Source organism: Balaenoptera acutorostrata, chromosome 3 (assembly GCF_949987535.1).
Source record: "Balaenoptera acutorostrata chromosome 3, mBalAcu1.1, whole genome shotgun sequence".
In the NCBI taxonomy this organism is placed as follows: domain Eukaryota; kingdom Metazoa; phylum Chordata; class Mammalia; order Artiodactyla; family Balaenopteridae; genus Balaenoptera; species Balaenoptera acutorostrata.
This window is the reverse complement of record NC_080066.1, coordinates 106,482,789-106,503,378: the sequence shown is the minus strand read 5'-3', so window position 1 is coordinate 106,503,378 and position 20,590 is coordinate 106,482,789. Positions and strand designations below refer to the sequence as shown.

Here is a 20,590-nt window from a genome sequence, read left to right as displayed (position 1 = left end):
ATGTGGTCCCATCCCTAAAGGCTTAAAATTTACGTGTTTCTCCAACTTCTTATCCACCTTTAGAAAAACAAAGTGCAAGGGAAATTCCTGTTCATTCCAAACCTCATGCTCTTTATTTTACCACCATAATCAAAAATGGATCTCCTGAGTTTAAGGGAGGTTCCCAAGTACAAGGAATCCTGGGAGGAATTACAGGATTCAAAAGGTCTGAAGTCTGTTCTAATCCTAGCTCTGCCACCTCTACTGTGTGACCTCGGGTGAGTGATCTCCCCTCCTGGGCCTCAGTTATCTTCCAGTAAAATGATGGGGTGGACCAGACCTTGTATGAAAATAAACACACTTTAGAGAATTCCTTGGCAGTCCAGTGGTTAGGACTCGGCACTCTCACTGCTGGGGTCCTGGGTTCAATCCCTGGTCTGGGAACTGAGATCCTGCAAGCGGCCAAAAAAGAAAGAAAGAAAGAGAGAGAAAGAAAGAAAAAGAAACAAAGAAACAAAGAAATGGAGAGGGAGAGAGAGAGAAAGAAAGAAAGAAAGAAAGAAAGAAAGAAAGAAAGAAAGAAAGGAAGGGAGGAAGGAAGGAAGGAAGAAAAGGACTTGAGTGCATTTGACTATCTACCCTGTTGTAACTGGATGGTGTCCTCCTTCCTAAATGCTTAGGGGCAGGGTAGATGCAGCATCTAAGTAAGCTGAGGGGAGGGAAGACAGTATGTGCCTACTTCTGTCTATAAACAGGAAGGCCCAGGATGTGCTGCCCCTCGGGGGAATGGTCAGGGAGCGGTGGAAGGCTGAAGAGGGTCTTGCCACGATAAGGGCCCTCCCCAAATGTGTCTTTGCCTCTAGGTTTGCAAAAGAGACGACTCCAAAGCCCCAGCATCTTCATGGCACTGCCAAACATGACCCCCTGTTCCCCATTCAAAACCAATACACCCCCTCATGTCTGCCCTCCTGCTTCAGAGGGACAGCCCAGGGAGAAATAGCTGGTGGGGGGCGGAAGATGGTGCAGCCTGGAAAAACACTGTGGGTCCAGGCTTCCTGGCAGGGCCCCATTTCAAGCTTGCTCAGAAAGCACAGGTGGGGAGCCTCCTGGTCCCCTGCAGCAGTTTCTTAGGGAGGACAGTGGACTTGGTGGACACAGGCATCCAGGCCCAAAGGCTTCCTGGCTTCAGTCCAAGCAGCTGGCAGGTTCATCCTTCTCCCCAGGGCCCCAGAAACACCACTTCCGGCCCTCCAGCCCCTGCTTGGGCTCTTCCTGGCTAGATGTCTCTGCCCAAGCCCGCCCTCCCTGTGCAGAGCTTTCTCCCTCCCTCACAACCCTTATTTCGCTCTCTCAGTCTCCATATCTATTTCTTCTCCCTCCTTCTCCTCCTCCCCTGCCTCTCTTCTCCTTGCCATCCCTCACCAGCCCCAGAATGGGTCTCCCTCCCTTTCTCCCTCTCCGACAGTATCTCCCCCCGCCTTAGCTCTCACCCCTGCACCTCTTTCTTTGTATTCCTCTCGCCCTCTCCCGGCCTCGCCAGCATCTCTCCTCCCCCCGCTGGCTTCGACCTCCCCCAGCCTCCCCATCTTCAGCTCAGTCTCCTCCCCCTGGCTCCTCTCCCCTCCCCTCAGCCTCACCCCACTCCCTGCCAGCATCCCAGGGTTTCTTTCCACCCTGGGGGTCTCTGTGCCTCTCATCCTCCTCTCTACTTGCCTCCTCCCTCATCGCAGGTTGAGCAGGCACCCATCCTTTTCTGCCCAGGCATCCCCGCCCCCCAACGCTATCACCGCCACTGTCTCTTCTTCCTCGTCTTCTCCTCTCCCCACCCTCTCCTCTCCTCTCTTCTCCCTGCCCCTTTAAATCTGCCTGGCCCAGCCTCCCCCGTGATGCTGGGATGGAGCAAACATTGATTTGTGCTGGGATGGAATCAGAATTTTGATTTTTTTTTTTCCTCTCCCAACCAGAAGAAGAAGAAAATAATAAAAACACCCCCTCTTGATAGCCCCCTCTCTCTTCCCATCCAGCTCCCAGCTCCTCTTCCTGACCTCCATCCAAGGCAGATTTTTTTTCCCTACACTATTCTCATCTCCCCCTACCCCTGCCACTACCTCGCGCGCCCCCCACTGCCTGCTCCTCTGGCTGGGGAGAGAGGGGACTCTCTCCTGCGGCTCCCCCACCTGGGCTCTCCGGGTTGGAGCAGTCTCTCCGGAAGGGGAGGGGGCTTGTCTTGTCTGGGCGAGGTGGGAGTGGAGGTATCCTGCCATGGATGCTGTGCCTGGGAGGCAGCCTGAGCCCCAGTCCACATGGTGAGTAACCTGCCCCCTCCCTTCTGCCTGTCTGCCCATCCGCACCCTCGCCTTTCCCCTGCAGAGCCTCCCCCATCCTCATCCTTTCCCCCACCAAACCCTCTGCCCACCTTGTTCCGATCTCCCCCCTACGTTTTCAACCCACCCACCCCCCCCCGACCTTTGCCAGGGAAGCCAAAGAACCGGGTCAGAGGGGTCCTGACAGCAGCCAGGGAAGCGGGTGGCTTACGATTCTGCCCAGCCCCCTCTCAGGAACCCCCCCCCCAACTGCCATCCTCACTCGATACTTTGGGGTTCCAGGTTGGAGAAGTGGCACTCCTGCTTGGGGTTAGGACCCCAAGCCCTGGGAGGGGCCCTCTACAAGAACGGAGGGATGGGGGAGCCCCGTGCCTCCAAAGCTTAGGAGCTGCTGGAAGATGCTGCTGAAAGGTGGGGGGTTGGGGGGCGGTGCTGAGGCTCCGGAGCCACTGGGCCAGGGAGCGACGGGCAAAGAGGAGGGGCCTCGCTCGCCACTTCCCCCCTCTTTCTCCGCAGCCACTCAGGATGAGGGTCCGGCCCTGCCTGCCCGCGCTGGGCGCCCCCCGCCTGGCCCCGGTCTAACTGCCCCCGCCCCCAGGCCTCGCCCGGCTCCCAGGCCCCCAGCCGGCTTCTCCAGCCCCAGGATGCGCTGAGCCACCGGGGGGCTGAGGCCGCGCCAACTACATGCATGTCCCCCGGGGGCAAGTTCGACTTTGACGACGGGGGCTGCTACGTGGGGGGCTGGGAGGCGGGGCGGGCACATGGCTACGGCGTGTGCACGGGGCCCGGCGCCCAGGGCGAGTACAGCGGCTGCTGGGCGCAGGGCTTCGAGTCACTGGGCGTCTTCACGGGGCCCGGCGGACACAGCTACCAGGGCCACTGGCAGCAGGGCAAGCGCGAAGGGCTGGGCGTGGAGCGCAAGAGCCGCTGGACGTACCGCGGCGAGTGGCTGGGCGGGCTGAAGGGGCGCAGCGGTGTGTGGGAGAGCGTGTCCGGCCTGCGCTACGCCGGGCTCTGGAAGGACGGCTTCCAGGACGGCTACGGCACCGAGACCTACTCCGACGGAGGTGCGGGGCCCTGCCCACTACTGTCTGTCTGCTCGTCCGCGTGCGCCTCCCCGCTGGCCTGCCCTGCGTATGCCTTCCCCAGCCATACAACCCCCGGTGCCCCGCTGTTATCCTACACGCCTTCCGCATCAATATGCGCCCCTGCGCCCATCTTTCTGCCCTCTCCTCCCATCATCACACACGCCTTCCTCATTTGTCTGTCCCCTGCCTGATTTTCCCTCTCCCCAATCTGCCTGCCCTCACCCCTTCCCTGTCTGCCTGAGCCTCACACCCCGCATCTACCTAACCCTCACACACCCCCTGTCTACCTGTCCCACACCTCCCCTCTCCACCTGCCTGTCCCTAACACCTCTGCTCTGCCTGTCCCCTCACATTTCCTCAGTCAGCCCCTGACAGTTCTCTTTGCTTGTCATATGCCATCTATACACCCCCGTCAACCTGTCCCTCACACCCTCTGGACTGTCTGTCCTTCACACACCCCAGCCTGTCTGTCCCTCCCCCTTTCCCCTGTCTACCTGCACGGCCCTAATCCACGGATCTCCCACTACCTGCCTGTCTTCCCTCTGTTCTTCCACACCTTCCGACCCCACCTGGCCTGTCCCCGGCTCCTAGTGCCCTTCCCCGACCTCCACGCCAGTTGCCCCCACCTCTCCCACCCGACTCAGGCTTCCAGGGGCTCATGGGGCTGGGGGTGGCAAGGAACGGCGGGTCCTGACTCTTTCTCCCCCTCCTACCCCGCCCCGCGCAGGCACCTACCAGGGCCAGTGGCAGGCTGGGAAGCGCCACGGCTACGGGGTGCGCCAGAGTGTGCCCTACCATCAGGCGGCGCTGCTGCGCTCGCCCCGCCGCACCTCCCTGGACTCGGGCCACAGCGACCCCCCGACGCCGCCCCCGCCCCTGCCCCTGCCCGGCGACGAAGGAGGCAGCCCGGCCTCCGGCTCCCGGGGAGGCTTCGTGCTGGCCGGGCCTGGGGATGCTGACGGCGCGGCCTGCCGAAAGCGCACCCCCGCGGCCGGCGGGTTCTTCCGCCGCTCGCTGCTGCTCAGCGGGCTTCGGGCGGGCGGGCGCCGAAGCTCCTTGGGCAGCAAGAGGGGCTCCCTGCGCAGCGAGGTGAGCAGCGAGGTGGGCAGCACGGGACCCCCGGGCTCCGAGGCCAGCGGGCCCCCGGCCCCGGCGCCGCCCGCCCTCATCGAGGGCTCGGCCACTGAGGTGTATGCGGGCGAATGGCGCGCCGATCGGCGCAGCGGCTACGGCGTGAGCCAGCGTTCCAACGGGCTGCGCTACGAGGGCGAGTGGCTGGGCAACCGGCGGCACGGCTACGGGCGCACCACCCGCCCCGACGGCTCCCGCGAGGAGGGCAAGTACAAGCGCAACCGGCTGGTGCACGGGGGGCGCGTGCGCAGCCTTCTTCCTCTGGCCCTTCGGCGGGGCAAAGTCAAGGAGAAGGTGGATAGGGCCGTCGAGGGCGCCCGTCGAGCCGTGAGCACTGCCCGCCAGCTCCAGGAGATCGCCGCTGCCAGGTGGGCACCCGGTGCAGAGGCCGTAGCGGGGTTAAGGGGAGAAGGTACTCTAGGGATAAGGAAGGGGGCGGTGCCTAAAGGAGGACCAAGACGCAAGGTCTAGGGCCCGGTGGGGAAGAGCAGGCCTAGGGCCAGGCATTTGTAGCCCTGGGTATTTGAGGTGTTTATATCGGAGGCCACAGGTGGACGTGGGTGTAACTGTGGGTGGCTGGGTATTTGAGGAAAGCCCTGTTAGACTGTAAGCGTGTCTCAGTGTCTTTTGTGGGGATGTGTGTCGTTGTGTGTGGGAGTAGCAATGAGCGCTGCCTTGTGCCGGCCCAGGAAACCTCTTGGAACTCAGCCATGTCCCTAGTCTTCCTCTTCTTGTAGCTGATCCGGCCTCCAGGACTCTGCTGCTGGGAGCAGCAGCCCCCGGCAGAGAGACAGGGAGTGTACATTCGTAACCACATCCAAGCCAGCCCACAGTCTGCTATCATTTCAGCCTTAGGCCTTGGGAAGGTCTAGTTTGTACAGCTGATCTCTCCACCTGAAAAGATAGTCCCTCTCAGCTTTGTCTCCTCTGCCTCCCTTAACCCAACGGATAAAGGTTGAAGGCAAGGAGACTTGCCTATAAATGAAATTTTCTTTCTGCAAATCAGATTACATTTCATGCATCAGGAACCTCATTATCTAAAGCAGTGCAGTCCAGTAGGAATATAATGTAAGTCTAGTACATAATTTTGAATCTTCTAGTAGCTGTATGAAAAAAATATGAAGAAACAGATGAAATGAATTTAAATAATATATTTTTATTTAAACCAATATATCCAAAATATTATCATTTCAACCTAAAATCAATATGAAATAATTAAGGAGAGATTTTACATCCCCCCCCCCATTTTTCTTAAGTCTTTGAAATCTGATATGTATTTTGCACTTAGAGTACATCATTCAATTTGGACTAGCCACATTTTAAGTGCCTAATAGCTGCATATGGCTTGTGACTAAAGAAAGCCAAAAATCTATTTGTAAGGAGTTCATAAGCCCCTGATTTATACAATTTACACATAGGAATTTTTAGATATTGGTTTTTCTTTAAAGGGGAGGGCACAGTTGAAGGATCTTGTTTGAATTTGAGAGTGTTTCAGAGGATGAAAAGTCAAGATATGTCCAAATATGCTTCAGTGAATTTGTAAAATGGGTGACAAGGGGGTGTGTGTGTGTGTGTGTGTATGTGAGTGAACAGGTCATATCCAGAGTAGATGCCTGAACCAGAGAATGTCAATCTGTAGATACATCCGAGTGTCTGGATGGTTAGAGTCCAGGGCCTTAAGCCAGGGAAGGGGAAGGGCAGAGCACCAGGGAGCACTTCAGGCTGGATGGGGAGTGGGCATGTGCAGGAAAAACTGATCTCAGTAGCCAGAAAGATCAGGCAGTGGGAGGAGGCTGGTTGGTCTCCCCAGCAACAGGCCTGGCAAACCTGATTGGCTGCTGGTTGCCATGGAAACAGCAGAGCCCCAGCAGCAGGTGCCTCTGCCAGGTAGCCTGAGCCTGGCCTGATGCCTGAGCACTGACTGGGTCTACTGGCTAGGATTTGATCAACCATACCCTCCAAAGTCAAAAATACAGGACCTTGTCAATGTTGCAGTTTCTTGGCTGCCAACAGAACTCAATGCAACCCAAAACTGTGATCCTCATCCCCTGCCTTAAACTCTGAGACCAGCTCAGTTTCAGGACAGGGCTAGGCATATAGATCCTGAAAGTCCTAAGACAGAAGAGCAGGGTTATCTGAGATCCCTCCAAGCAGGTTCTAAAGGTCTTGACCCACCAGGTTTGAGGGGAGGAGGCTGACCATACCTCCCAAGGTATATAGAGAGGAAGTAGACCTAAGATGACAGGGGACACCATGACCCTTCTCCCTACCCCCATACCCAGACTGCTTTCTTAGGCCAGATAAAACAGGCCCAGGGCCAGAGGGAGTCATGGGTCTTGATGCATTCAAGCCCATGGCAAGTATATCTGATTACTTCTACCTCTGATCCTTTACGCCCCACCTTCAGTCAAGATGACAGAACTAATTTAATAATTACAAGGCATCAGGGTGGGATAGGGAGGGTGGGAGGGAGACACAAGAGGGAGGGGATATGGGGATATGTATACGTATAACTGATTCACTTTGTGATACAGCAGAAAATAACACACCACTGTAAAGCAATTATACTCCAATAAAGATGTTAAATAATAATAATAATTACAAGGCATCTATGATTAACAGCAGAAGGTAAAAGGGAAGGGAAAATTGAGGAAACATCTGACATCAGATGGAGAACTGAGAAAAAACAGAGGGGAAAGGATTGATAATGCTTCAAGGTTACCTGTAACTAAGGAGCAGAGCAGGGTTGAAGGGGAGTTGTGGAAGGGAGATTAAGAGCTCACCTCTTAGAAGGTGTAATCACAATGGTGAGAAAGCATGCACGTTAGCAGGGAGAGGGACTAGATAGTAGCAGAAAGGGGAGACCCACCCTTACTCCAGTTCCAGAGCTCAGAAATGAGGAAATGAGGGGGGGGGGCGGGCAGTGGCAGTGATGGGGGCAGGGAGAACGATGTGATAACAGAAGTGGCTGAAGAAAACAAGATGTAAAATTCTCATAACAAGAGGTAGCAACACAGCAAAGAGGCATAGCTTGTGAGCACCAAGCAGGTGCAGCCGCAGAGAGATGTGCTAAGAGAGTGAGGCCTCATTTGTCACTGGGAGGGAGCAGGACAGGAATGGAATAACAGAGTTGAGGGCAGTGGGGAGGGCCTGGCCCTGCAGCTGGAGGAAGGGAAGTGTTACTACTGGATGGAATAGTGGAGGGAGTGAGAGAGGAGCAGGAAGGTGTGATAACAGCAAGCGTGGCCCAGATCTAAGGGAGGAAACCAAAGGCCGGCTGCCCTGCCAGGCCGGGGAAGGGGAGCAGCTGGCAGAGTGAGCAAGGGTGAGGAGTCCAGAGGTGAGCTCAGATCTGGGGGATGTGATGCAGTGGGGACCTGGGCCAAGGGACTGGAGTAGGTCTGTTAAGACAGTGTCCCTGGAACCCGATAGGGCAGCAGACGCTCTTCTAAAGGCAGTGGCAGCCAGCAGCGTCGCCGAGAAGGCTGTGGAGGCAGCTCGAATGGCCAAACTGATAGCCCAGGACCTGCAGCCCATGTTGGAGGCCCCAGGTGAGGCGTGGGCAGCCTGGGGCGGGGCCGGGGGAGGGGGTGGCTTCCTGGGGAGCTGGGGGGCCTGGGCATGGAGAAAGGGGAAGGGAATCCCTGCAGGGGACTGGGGTGGGAAAAGCCAGGGTATGAGGATCTAAGGGGAGAGAGGGTGGGGACCAGGCCCAGTTGTTTGAGGAACGAAGTAGGAATTTATGAAATAGGGTCATAAGGACTAGGGGATTGGGGTCTGGCGATGAGAGGCTGTAAACCTGGGGGTACCAGAGTCCTGGGAGGCACCCAGGCAGGGGGATAAAGCTGTAGCTTCTGCAAACCAAGGCCAGTTCGGCCCCTCTGATTCTCAGCTATCCCTGCCCCAGGCCGCAGACCCAGGCAGGACTCAGAAGGTTCTGACACAGAGCCCTTGGATGAGGACAGCCCTGGGGTATACGAGAATGGACTGACCCCCTCAGAGGGCTCCCCTGAACTGCCCAGCAGCCCTGCCTCCTCCCGCCAACCCTGGCGACCCACTGCCTGCCGGAGCCCACTGCCTTCTGGAGGGGACCGAGGTCCCTTCTCCAGCCCCAAAGCTTGGCCTGAGGAGTGGGGGGGCCCGGGTGAGCAGGCAGAAGAACTAGCTGGCTATGAGGCAGAGGATGAGGCTGGGCTGCAGGGGCCAGAGCCCAGAGATGGCTCCCCACTCCTCGGAGGCTGCAGCGACAGTTCCGGAAGTCTTCGAGAGGAGGAAGGGGAGGATGAAGAGCCCTTGCTCCAGATGAGGACCCCAGGGCGCTCGGAGCCGGAGCCCACAGCCTTGCCAGTCCTGAGGGGCCTGTCCTCGAGGAGTCCTGAAGCCGGGTGCCTGATGGAAGAGGCTGAGGAGGCTGCTGCGTCCGAGAGGCCCGCCCAGCCGGTGAGAGGCCCCCCCCGCCCCCCCCCCACCCTGTGCCCTCTGAGTCTCCCATCCTTCCTGGTCCCGCTTCTCCTCAAAGCCTGGCCTCTCATCCTTTCCAGACCTCTCTCTGATCCCCTGAGGGGCTTTGATTTGCACTTAGCTTCCTTTTTGCCTGCCCAGTCTTGGACTATATCCCACCTCAAAAAAATAGAGAATTTGCAAGCTGGGAGGGACCTTAGAGACCTTCACGTCCAACTCCCTCATTTGACACATGGGAGGACTGAAGCCCAGAGCACTTACAGTAACTCACCAAGGTTACGAATAATTAACAGTACAGCCAGAACATCTTTGCCTGCTCTCCTTTCATATCATTTCCGGCTCCTGGTTTCCTACTCCACCCCCACCCCCACCTCCACACTTTCTCTCTTTGGTGCCCAGAAATAAAAAAGGAAAAGCTTGTTCCCTCCCTACCCTGACTCTCCCTCCCTCTCCTGGGAAGAAGAGAAATAGGGAAGAAGGCAGAAAACTGGGAGGGGTGGAGTTTCCCCAGTACCCTCCACTCTGATTGGACTCCAGGCCTTCTCTTGTTTCCTAGCAACCACATCCTCACCCCTTCATCCCCTCTCTGCTTCACTGCAGTAAAGGCTGCTGCTGCCAAAGTCTGATACTAAGGCCAGGCACCTTCTGCCTGGGCCACGTGCTGCTGGGAGGGGAGTGGAAGGAGGAGGGAGGATGGGCTGACTTGAGGGAGCCAGAGGGAAGGTGGGGCCCTGCCTGGGAGCAGAGGAATGTTTTGCAATCCAAAGCAAAGGTTGGAGATTTCCCTGCTCTGGCCTCTGAGGAGAGGTGCCTGGGACTCTTCTGCTTTGCCACCTCAGCCAGGGCAGGAAGGTGGGACCCGTCGCTGGACCCGGTCCTCAGGCACTGAGACTGCATTTTCCCCCATCTCTCTAGGGAGCTGCCAACCCGTTGGTGGTGGGAGCCGTGGCCCTTCTGGACCTCAGCCTGGCATTCCTGTTCTCCCAGCTCCTCACCTGAGGCTCCTGCCTGGCCTAGTTCTGGCTTTGGTTGCTGCCTCTTCACTCCTCTGACCTGCCTTTTTCTCTTTTCTTCCTCCTGGTTGTTTTTTCTCCTATCTTTCTTTCTCTTCTCCCTTCCCTTTCTTTTCTGTCCCCCTCTGGTTTTCTCTCTTGTTTTTTTCTTTCCCTCTCTCCTTTCAGATTCATTCCTTCTGGCTCTGTCTCTGTCTTCCTCACTCCCTTCCCCACCCACCCCTTCTCTCTCTCTCTAGATTGTTTACATATGAAGGGCTTTTCTCGCTCAGAGTCGCTCTCTTCTCTGAGACACACAATTCTAAGTCAGACCATTGCCCCACACCCTCCCTGCCTTTTCTTTAGACCTGAACTTGGATGAGGGTTGGGGTTTGGTGTCCTGAGGAGTCTCCCAGAAGCTGAGCAGAAAGGAAGGAGGAAATGGAGAAGGGGTATACTCTATACGGAAGAAGACTGTATCCTGGGCGAGGCACTGGCCATGCTGCTGTGACTCCCTGACCCAAAGGGCCTGGCGTCCCTCTGAGGCCTAGTGATAAAGCTGGAGGGGGTGCAGCCTCCATCTCTGACCTTGGAGGATCCTACCTCACCTCCAAGCACGGAGCTGGGTTCTTGCCGAGCTCCATCCTTCCCGGAAGGAGATGAGGGGAATGAAAAGTAGAATGGCTCCCCAGCATCTTCTCCCTCTTTCTTTCCTCAACAGCCAGCCCCCTCATCCAACCCCCTAGGGTGGCATGCCATGTCAAGAGCAACGTGTAAAGGAAAGAAAATGTCCTATGCGGCCAAGCCCACCCTCTCCCACCTTTCTCTCTCCCCCCCTAAAAGTTTGTTTGGTTGGTCTGGACTCACGTGTGGCCTTTGATTAAATTTCTACGGGACCTGAAGGAGACATTTCTACTGCAGAGGGTTAGAGGCACCTGAGCAAGGACCCCACTCCGCAACTCGGGCAGTAGTGGCTGGGAAGGCATTTCTGGAGAACAAACCAGACAAGCTAATAAGAACTCACAGGGCAGCAGAAGCTGTTTAGTAGTCCCTATGTGGGTTATATCTCTTCCCCCATCATATCAGAATCTTGTGAAATGGGAAACCAACAGAAGGAGGGGATCAAAGGAAGCCAGTCTCTCACACACTTTCCAGGCACAGCAGAGGTGAGAGTCAAACCCGGGTGAGAGGTGGGTGGAGAGCCCTGTTTGAGGTTGTAGCTGATCCCTGGTACTAGCTTTTCCCCTTGGGGCAGGAAGCCCTAGGAAGAGGGTACTGTAGGGTCCCCAGAGGATCTTTCCTCCCTCCCCTGCATGAGGCAGAGGCAAGCTGCCTGCCAACCCCCTCCCTCAAGGAATGGCCTTGCCTGGGAATGCCCACCACACACAAACTCTTCTTTTTTTCTAGTCAAACTGTTTACTCCTTGGCCTGCCTCCCTCTTCCTCCCCTCTCAACCTTTACTTCTAATTTGTATTTCATGGAATTTGGGATTGAAGTTAAACTACAACAGTGCCACCAACACCAAGTCTTGCAGGAAAAAAAAAAATACAAAGAAATTTAACAAAAAAAAAATATATTAATAAAAAAGTTCAAAAAAAGGGGGGGGAAATTGTCCTCTCCTTTGGGTGTGATGGCTTCAAACCAAGCTCTCAGAGGCTCTCCGGGTAAAGGAGCCCTCTTGGGGACCCCCAGGCTTATTATTACAGTCTCGCCGGCCCTAAATAGTTTAGAGTTCTTTCCCCTCAACTCCAAACCAGGAAGGCCTGAGCTAGAGGATTCAAGACTGCTCTGCTGGTTCGCCCAGGAGGGGCGGGGTCCCGTGATGGGGGCGGGGAGAGGGAAGGACCAGACCAAGTTCCAACGCTCGCCGGGGCTGGTACCAGGAAGCGCTGGGGGGAGAGGAGCGGAGTTGAGACTGAAGCCAGGTGAGGCTGGTGTTAGGGGTGGCGTCCTGGTGTGGGGAAGCTGAGGCCGCCTGAGAAGTGAACGGCGGTTGCCGAGGAAGAAACAGCGCTGGGCTCTAGAAGGAAGGGAACGGCTGACCTAGAGATGGGAAACCAGGTGTAGACTCGGGGAAAAGAGGTGGGGCGGGGGGGCGGGGGGGGGGGGGAAATAGGCGGGGTTCCGGCGCATGCTCGGTAGCAACGGGCGTGGAGTGGGGCGGGGACGCATGCGTAGTGGAGGTCTCCTCCTGCGGTGAGGAGGGGGCGGAACTTGGGGACCCGCGTGGGGAAAGGGCTCAGTTTTAGGGTAGCGGTGGGACCCAAGCCCTCAGGAACTTGGTACAGGGCAAGCCTGTGCAGAAAGGCCAGACGCTTCCAGCCAGAGGGTTAAAGCCCTCTCCGCTCCCGGGCTTTGCCCCCCAGGATGGTGGCGTCCTCGTCCTCGCTGAAGCTTCAGGATCTAATCCAGGAGATTCGTGAGGCCAAGACCCAGGCCCAGGAGCGGGAGGTGATCCAAAAGGAGTGCGCCCACATCCGGGCCTCCTTCCGCGATGGGGACCCTCTGCACAGGCACCGCCAGCTGGCCAAACTGCTCTACGTCCACATGTTAGGCTACCCCGCCCACTTTGGACAGGTACTGGGCAGGGACGCCTCCCTTCTAAGTTTGATGAGAGAAGCTAGTGGAGTACTGTCTCGGACCCCCTCACCTATTTGTGCCCCGATTTCTTTATTCTACAAAGCTTCTGAGCCCTCACAGCATGCACCGCAGACCTCCTTCCGCAGTATAACCCCAACTGGTCATCAGCTGGGCTGAACCCTTCATTCTCTGGCCAGCGCCATTCAGGGCACCTTCTCGTCTCTTCCCATCCTCCTGTTTCCTTGAAACTACCCACTAACTAAATCTCCTAAACCTCTCTTCTTGTTGAAGGGAGGGTCATGGAATATGCTGCCCTCACAGGTTAATCTGGTGTAAAGGAGGAAGATGGAAAAGGGACATTAGTGCCTCTGGTTTCACCCCTGCCCCTTCCTGGTCTGCCCCCTTCCCTGTAGATGGAGTGCCTGAAACTGATCGCCTCCCCCAGGTTCACAGACAAGAGGGTGGGCTACCTGGGGGCCATGCTTCTACTGGATGAGAGGCAAGATGCCCACCTGCTCATTACCAACAGCATCAAGAAGTGAGAGAGTTCTGGGAAGCACTTGGAATCAGGGAGATGGGAGAGTGGGGAACTGGGAAATCCCAGGGGGTTGCCTGATGTAGGTACTGGGAAGGGCTGGATTTTTCAGAGGCTTGACTGACCGTCCTCCCAAAACTCCGCAGTGACCTGAGCCAAGGGATTCAGGCTGTACAAGGCCTGGCCCTGTGCACTCTGAGTGCCACGGGCTCTGCTGAGATGTGCCGGGACTTGGCCACTGAGGTGGAGAAACTACTCCTGCAGCCTAGCGCCTATGTGCGCAAGAAGGTGAGATGGCAGGTTCTAGGCACTTGCACCTCCAGAAACTGTCCCCTGTCTGCCATGTGGCAGAGGTGTGGGGGGCGGTCCATCCTGGCAGACCCCTGCCCCCTCTGAGACCCCTGACCTCTGCAGGCTGTTCTGACTGCAGTGCACATGATCCGGAAGGTCCCTGAGCTCTCCAACATCTTCCTCCCACCCTGTGCCCAACTGCTTCACGAACACCACCACGGTAAGGCCATGGGGCTCCTCGTCCCCTGCCTCAGCTCTGGCTGTGGACAGAAGGGAGACGCGGGATGGGAACAGCAGCTCCTAGGAGAAGGGTAGCACGTGCACACAAACACACACACGCAGTAGACTCCCCTGTGCCCCGGCCCACCACTCACTTCCCCCACCCTGACCCAGGCGTCCTGCTGGGCACCATCATGCTGATCACGGAACTCTGCGAACGAAGCCCTGCGGCCCTCAAGCACTTTCGAAAGGTGGGCTGGCGAAGGGGCGGGCCCCGGGCCAGGAAGAAAAGGGCAGTAGGGTTGGAATGGGGCTGAAGATCGAGAGGATTAGGAAGAATGCTCAGACCAGGCCGTGCCCTCCCTCCAGATGGTGCCCCAGCTGGTGCACATCCTCCGGACTCTGGTGACGACGGGATACTCCACAGAACACAGCATATCTGGAGTCAGCGACCCCTTCCTGCAGGTGGGCTGACCCTTCCCTGCTATATCCCTAGAACAAAAAGCTTAGTAAGCCCATGGCCAGTGGTCACTTCCCAGAGAACACTTGGGCTCAGTCAGTGTCTTGGGCGGGAGGGTGGCAGGCACCAGGTTCTCCCAGGACCAGTGTGGGGAGGGGGATGCCTGAAGGCCAGAAAATCCAGTTTGGTAACAGTATGTTTAAAAAGCCTGTCCTCAAATCCCCTGGCATCACACACCGCTGAACCCCTCCCGGGGCCCAAGGGACCAGTGGAGGTGGGGGGGAGGGCCAGGGAGGTTCTCAGGAACCAGCCAGACCCCTCACAACGCTCTCCTCCGTGCTGGACTTTTCTCCTCAGCCCCACGACTCCTTCCCCTAAGAACCAACCCCCAACCTTTACCCCAATTTCAGGTCCAGATACTTCGTCTGCTTCGGATTCTGGGCCGGAACCACGAGGAGAGCAGTGAGACCATGAATGACTTGCTGGCCCAGGTGGGGGTAGGGTTGCCGGTTAAGTGTGTTGCTCTGTGATCCCACTGGCGCTGCGCATCCCTCACATGACCACTCACCATGCGGTGGCCATATGATAACGTCTCCATTTCCCTCTGGACCGTGATCTCCCTGAGGACAGGGACACAGTCTGTCTCAGTGCAGTAGCCCCTGGCACATAGCGGGAGCTCAGGGAACCTTGTTAGCTGTTTGAGGGATGATATGATGGAGACCTTTCAGAGACCTGAGGAGAGGACGGAGCCCCTTAGAGATGCATCTTCTCTCGCATCCACGCAGGTAGCCACGAACACAGACACCAGCCGAAATGCGGGCAACGCGGTCCTGTTTGAGACGGTGCTCACCATCATGGACATCCGCTCTGCAGCGGGCCTGCGGGTACCCTCCCGTATGCCCCTCCCCCCTGGGGCCCCTCCCACCCGCCCCAGCCAGGCAGAAAGGTCCTGTTCACTGGTTTCTCCTCCCCACCCGGGTCACCCTGTGCCACGCAGTCCCCACTCCTGAATGAGCAGGTTGCTCCTTCCCTGACCGCCCCCAACCTCTGCCTCCGTAGGTTCTAGCTGTCAACATTCTTGGCCGCTTCCTGCTCAACAGTGACAGGAACATTAGGTAATAGGCCCAGGTGTCTGGCTGGGCTGTGTCACTGAGCCCTGGGTCCTCTGCCCTCCTTCTTCCAGAGTCTCCGGATTCACCAGCCTCTCATTCCTATACCCAGGGCAGGACAGGGTGGGGAGGGCTGACGGCCATGGCATGACAGGGCCTCTCCTGCTCTGGCCAGGTACGTAGCTCTGACGTCCTTGCTGAGGCTGGTGCAGTCTGATCACAGCGCTGTGCAGCGGCACCGGCCCACCGTGGTGGAATGTCTGCGGGAACCTGATGGCTCCCTCAGCCGGTGAGCAGGACAGAGGAACGAGAGGGCAGGGCAGAAGGCCCAGCGCCTGGTGGCCAAGACCCAGGCCAGCTCAGAGCAGCTGGAGAAAGGGGACTGAGGAGACAGGTGCCTGGGGAAGGGGGGGCCTGAGGCATGTCATAGGGTGACCTGGGTTACCTTGTATAAACACACATCTCTCCTGCCAGGCGGGCCCTGGAACTGAGCCTGGCTCTGGTGAATAGCTCCAACGTGCGAGCCATGACACAGGAGCTGCAGGGTTTTCTGGAGTCCTGCCCCCCTGATCTACAGGCCGACTGTGCCTCAGGCATCCTGCTGGCAGCAGAGAGGTGAGGGGATGGGTGCCCAGGAGGCAGAGAGGTTGGAATCCAGGGACCGTCAGCACCAGGACTGAAGAGCCATATGTCCCCTAGGTTTGCCCCAACCAAGCGGTGGCACATAGACACCACCCTACGTGTGCTGATGACGGTGAGGCAGGTGCTGGACTGAGAGCTGGGCGGGAGCGTGCAGGGTTCACCACACTGACTTAGCCACATTCACCCCTCCAGGCAGGCACGCATGTGCGTGATGACGCAGTGGCCAACCTGACCCAGCTGATTGGGGGTGCCCAGGAGCTCCATGCCTACTCTGTGCGCCGTCTCTACAGCGCCCTGGCTGAGGACATCTCCCAGGTACTGCTCCCACCACCAGGCCTGGGGCTGCCCAGCCCTTCCTGGGCCACCTGCTCCGTACACCTGATTCCCAACTGTTTTTCCCTCAGGGTCACAGCTCTCTACCTAGCAGAGGAGACACTCAAAGACACAGCCCTGTTTGTAGTTAGAACACCTGGACTTCTGTCCTGGCTCTGACACCTACTGTCTGTGCAACCACAGATGACTCATTTACCTTCATGCTAGGTCTACTCAGCATTCTACCCTGCCTATCTCCCGGAGATGCCTTGATCAAATGAGATAGATAAAAGCTCTTTCTGCATGTGTTAGGTTTTGCTTTTTTTTATGTGGGATCTTAGTTCCCCAACCAGGGATCGAACCCGTGCCCCCTACATTGGAAGTGTGGCATCTTAACCACTGGACTGCCAGGGAAGTCCCTGATAGGTTTTTTTTTTTTTTTTTGGCTGCATTGGGTCTTTGTTGCTGCGCATGGGCTTTCTCTCTAGTTGCAGCGAGAGGGGGCTACTCTTCATTGTGGTGCGCGGCTTCTCATTGTGGTGGCTTCTCTTGTTGCGGAGCAGGGCTCTAGGGCGCACAGGCTTCCGTAGTTGTGGCACGCGGGCTCAGTAGTTGTGGCTCATGGGCTCTGGAGTGCAGGCTCAGTAGTTGTGGCGCATGGGCTTAGTTGCTCCGCGGCATGTGGGATCTTCCTGGGCCAGGGCTCGAACCCGTGTCCCCTGCATTGGCATGCGGATTCTTAACCACTGCGCCACCAGGGAAGTCCCCGGTTTTATTATTACCTTGAATGCTGAGTGAAATCACAGATGGCAACCAATATCTATAGCCCCCTTTCCGTATTACTTTAGTAGGCTAGGCAGAAACCACCCGCCCTTTCCTCAAGGGAGGACCCCCCCTCACTTCTCCCCATCCTTGCTGCACCCCTTGTGGTTAGGCCATGTAGGTTTGTTTTTGTTTTTGTTTTGGCATTACTTTCTGAATTTTATTCTAGGATATTTTTTTAATTGAAATATAGTTGATTTACAATATTGTGTTAGTTTTAGGTGCACAACAAAGTGATTCAGTTATACATACATATTTTAAGATTACTTTCCATTATAAGTTATTACAAGATATTGAATATAGTTTCCTGTGCTATACAGTAAATCCTTGCTTATTTATACAGTAAATCCTTGCTTATTTATTTTACATATAGTAGTTTGTATCTGTTAATCCCATACTCCTTATTTATCCTTCCCCCTCCCCCTTCCCCTTTGGTAACCATAAGTTTGTTTTCTTTTTTTTTTTTTTCATAAGTTTGTTTTCTATGTCTGTGAGTCTGTTTCTGTTTTGTATATAGATTCATTTTTATTACTTTTTAGATTCCACATACAAGTGATATCATACAATATTTGTCTTTCTATGTCTGGCTTACTTAGTACCATAATCTGTAGGTCCATCCTAGGCCATGTAGTTCTGAAACTTGGCCACCAGAGGGCAGAGGAAGCCCAGGAGCCAGGACAGAGCTGGGAGCAAATTAACAAAACTGCTCATAACTGCTCCCAGTGCTGAGGCCCCTCCCTTTCCCCACCCCTCCAAACTCCACCATCTCTGCACTGCCTAAAGGATGTCACGGGGTCTGGAAGGGAGGAGGGGACATAGACACAGGCCCATCATGTTTCTCATCCCACGCAGCAACCGCTGGTGCAGGTGGCAGCCTGGTGCATCGGGGAATATGGGGACCTCCTGCTGGAAGGGAGCTGTGAGGAAACTGAGCCCCTGCAGGTGGGTCCTGCGTTGGGGATACACTGAGGAGGGACATATCAGGGGAGGCAGGGCTGGCCCCAGGGTCACTCCCTGTGTCCCCCTGGAAGGTGGAGGAAGAGGAGGTGTTGGCACTGCTGGAAAGGGTGCTGCAGTCCCATATGTCCCTGCCGGCCACCCGAGGATATGCCCTCACAGCCCTCATGAAGCTCAGCACCCGGCTCCGTGGGGACAACAAGTAAGAGTGGGTCCCAGCTCCTCCCACAGAGCCTCTTCTCGGTGCCTCCAGTGAGAAATGTCCCTTCACTGTGCCCCCCAGTTTCTGAGTTTCTGTCCAGGCCCACACCCCGATCTCCACTCCTCCGTCCTTAGCTTCTTCTTTTTGAGCCAAGAATCATGGGTATCTCTGTAGTCTGTGGGGCCTCTTCCTTCCTTGCTGCATCCTGGAGGTGAAGGGCACGGCAGACGACCCTTCCCACTCAACGCACCACCCTGCGGCCCAGCCGCATCCGCCAGGTTGTGTCTGTCTACGGGAGCTGCCTGGACGTGGAGTTGCAGCAGCGGGCGGTGGAGTATAACACCCTCTTCCGAAAGTACGACCACATGAGGTGCGCGCCACTCTGCCGCAGCGCGGGAACCAACCCCTGGCCCGCTCCCCATTGTCCCTTTCTGGGTGCAGGGGTCTCATCCTCACCTGTGTCCTTCCTCCTCCAGTCAGAGCCTCCTACTCACAGTTCATTGAAGCTAAGTGGGCTTCCCACCATCCTTGTTCATCTGAAGGCCAGCAAGACTGTGCTGTCTTAGGAAATCAGAGGGGCACTTCTGACCCACCATGTGCCCAGGACTCCCCATGTTCTTACCCCTCCTCCCACGTGCCTGTTGTGCAAAGCCCAGGGTCTACCCAAAGGGATACACCTGCATTCCATCCTCTCAGGGCTGCCATCCTGGAAAAGATACCTCTTGTGGAGCGAGGTGGCTCTCAGGCTGATGAGGAAGCAAAGGAAAGCAAAGAAACAGCCCAGCTTTCGGAAGCAGCCCCTGTCCCCACAGAACCCCAGGTGAAGAGGCCGGGAGCCCCATGGGGGAAGAGCATGGTCCAGCTTCCATACCCAGCCCTGACCCTTCTGCCCTCTCCCCCAGGCCTCAAAGCTCTTGGATCTGTTAGATCTCCTGGATGGCCCTTCTGGGGATGCCCAGCACCCTCCCCCTCTGGATCCCACCCCAGGAGGCGCTTTGATACACCTCCTCAATCTTCCCTGTGCTCCCCCACCCCCTGGTAAGCCTCAGCAAAGGGGAGATGTCTTAAAGAAGGGGCGGTGGAAATAGGCTGCTTCCCCTTCTAAGCCAAGGACTGAGGTTGATACCCTCTTCCCTGCTGTGTACCCCCATCACATCCCCATCTTAGTAAAAGGCTTCATTACATCATGCCAGTCTCCTCCTGGACACCCTCCAGTATCTTCCCTTTGTTCCAGACTTCTTACCCTGGCCTGCGGGCCCTGCTTCCTCCCCGCCCACCTCACATGCTTTCCCACTACCCGCTCCACCGGCCCCCCTTCTCAGCTCCTCAGGCCCTCTCACCTCAAGCCCTTGGCATTCATATTCTTTTCACATGGAATGTCCTTTCCCCAGCACATCAAAATGACTGGCTCATTCTCAATCTTAAGGCCTCAGCTAAACTGTCAGATGCCTTCCCCTACCTCTCCTATTTAAGTTAGTTCCCCGCACTTATCCTGGCATAGTTTGTTTCCTTCAGAGCACCAACTACAGTCTGTGATTATCTTTCTTGTTTATTGTTTCTCTCCCCCGACTAGGCTGTAAGCTCCATCAGAGGCTGCATCTTATCCACTCTGTCACTAGCATCTTGAGCAGTGCCCTGCACCCAATGGGTGCTCGTTTAATTTTTATTGAATGAGTGAGCTATTATCTTCAGCCCATACACTGAGCCACTTCTTTCTCCCTGCTGTAGCTCCCATCCCAAATCTCAAAGTGTTTGAGCGTGAAGGACTACAGCTGAATCTTTCTTTCGTTCGACCCCCTGGAACCCGTACTTTGCTGTTAATCACTGTCACTGCCACCAACACCTCAGGGGGTGATGTCACCCACTTCATCTGCCAGGCCGCTGTGCCCAAGGTTTGTAGAAGACTGGGATTCAGAGGTGGCCTCGGTACTCTAGGAGAAAAGGCCACTAAGTAGAGGAGGTGGGTGGGGGAGAGGATGAGATGAGAAGGGAGTGACTTGCAGAGTCAGGCACTTGGGGAGTCATGGGAAGAGGGTTTAAAACTATTGGGTGTGGAGGGGTTACCTGAGCCCAGCCAGCTGCCCTGCGGTGTGCTCCATCCAACCTCCCGTGTTCAGAGTTTCCAGCTGCAGCTACAGGCTCCCAGTGGGGACACAGTTCCAGCTCAGGGTGGCCTTCCGACGACCCAGCTCCTCAGAATCCTCAATCCTAAGAAGGTGAGCTCCAGGAGCCCCTCGAGGCTAAGACCCAGTGAAGGGAGGAGTCACTGGCGCTTACCCTGGTCTCTGCTCTCGTGTTCCTAGGCCCCCTTGCGGCTGAAGCTGCGCCTCACCTACAACCACTTTGGCCAGTCGGTGCAGGAAATCTTTGAGGTGAACAACTTGCCTGTGGAGACCTGGCAGTAACTCGGCCTCCACTCACAGCCTGAAATCCTCCTGGGTCCCCAAACCCAGGGGCCCCAGCTACTTGGAGCCCATATCTGAGGA

The 20,590-nt window shown here is 56.4% G+C and overlaps 2 protein-coding genes across 8 annotated transcripts; both read left to right on the top strand.

The window, feature by feature from the left end:
* The first annotated feature begins 2,987 nt into the window (after positions 1-2,987).
* On the top strand, positions 2,988-11,540 carry JPH4 (junctophilin 4). Its single transcript, XM_057543362.1, is given in 6 exon segments — positions 2,988-2,998; positions 3,000-3,370; positions 4,119-4,890; positions 7,955-8,073; positions 8,430-8,962; positions 9,899-11,540. Coding segments are annotated over 6 exon segments (1,890 nt in total). The 3' UTR covers positions 9,983-11,540.
* Positions 11,541-11,799: 259 nt separating this feature from the next.
* Positions 11,800-20,540, top strand: AP1G2 (adaptor related protein complex 1 subunit gamma 2). 7 transcript variants are annotated; one of them, XM_057543355.1, is made up of 22 exons: positions 11,801-11,900; positions 12,342-12,552; positions 12,969-13,093; positions 13,237-13,378; positions 13,505-13,601; positions 13,775-13,851; positions 13,970-14,065; positions 14,471-14,551; positions 14,846-14,944; positions 15,120-15,175; positions 15,345-15,458; positions 15,644-15,784; positions 15,869-15,923; positions 16,004-16,126; positions 17,798-17,887; positions 17,977-18,104; positions 18,370-18,474; positions 18,801-18,924; positions 19,007-19,142; positions 19,833-19,996; positions 20,222-20,320; positions 20,408-20,540. In XM_057543355.1, the coding sequence occupies exons 2-22, from the start codon at positions 12,343-12,345 to the stop codon at positions 20,507-20,509; spliced, it is 2,364 nt and encodes a 787-aa protein (XP_057399338.1). In that variant the 5' UTR covers positions 11,801-11,900; position 12,342; the 3' UTR covers positions 20,510-20,540. The 7 variants fall into 7 exon arrangements, with proteins under 7 accessions (XP_057399339.1, XP_057399338.1, XP_057399340.1 ...); XM_057543356.1 differs by lacking the exon at positions 18,370-18,474 and having other exon boundaries at positions 11,800-11,900; XM_057543357.1 differs by lacking the exons at positions 12,342-12,552; positions 12,969-13,093 and having other exon boundaries at positions 11,832-11,900.
* The last annotated feature ends 50 nt before the right edge of the window (positions 20,541-20,590 follow it).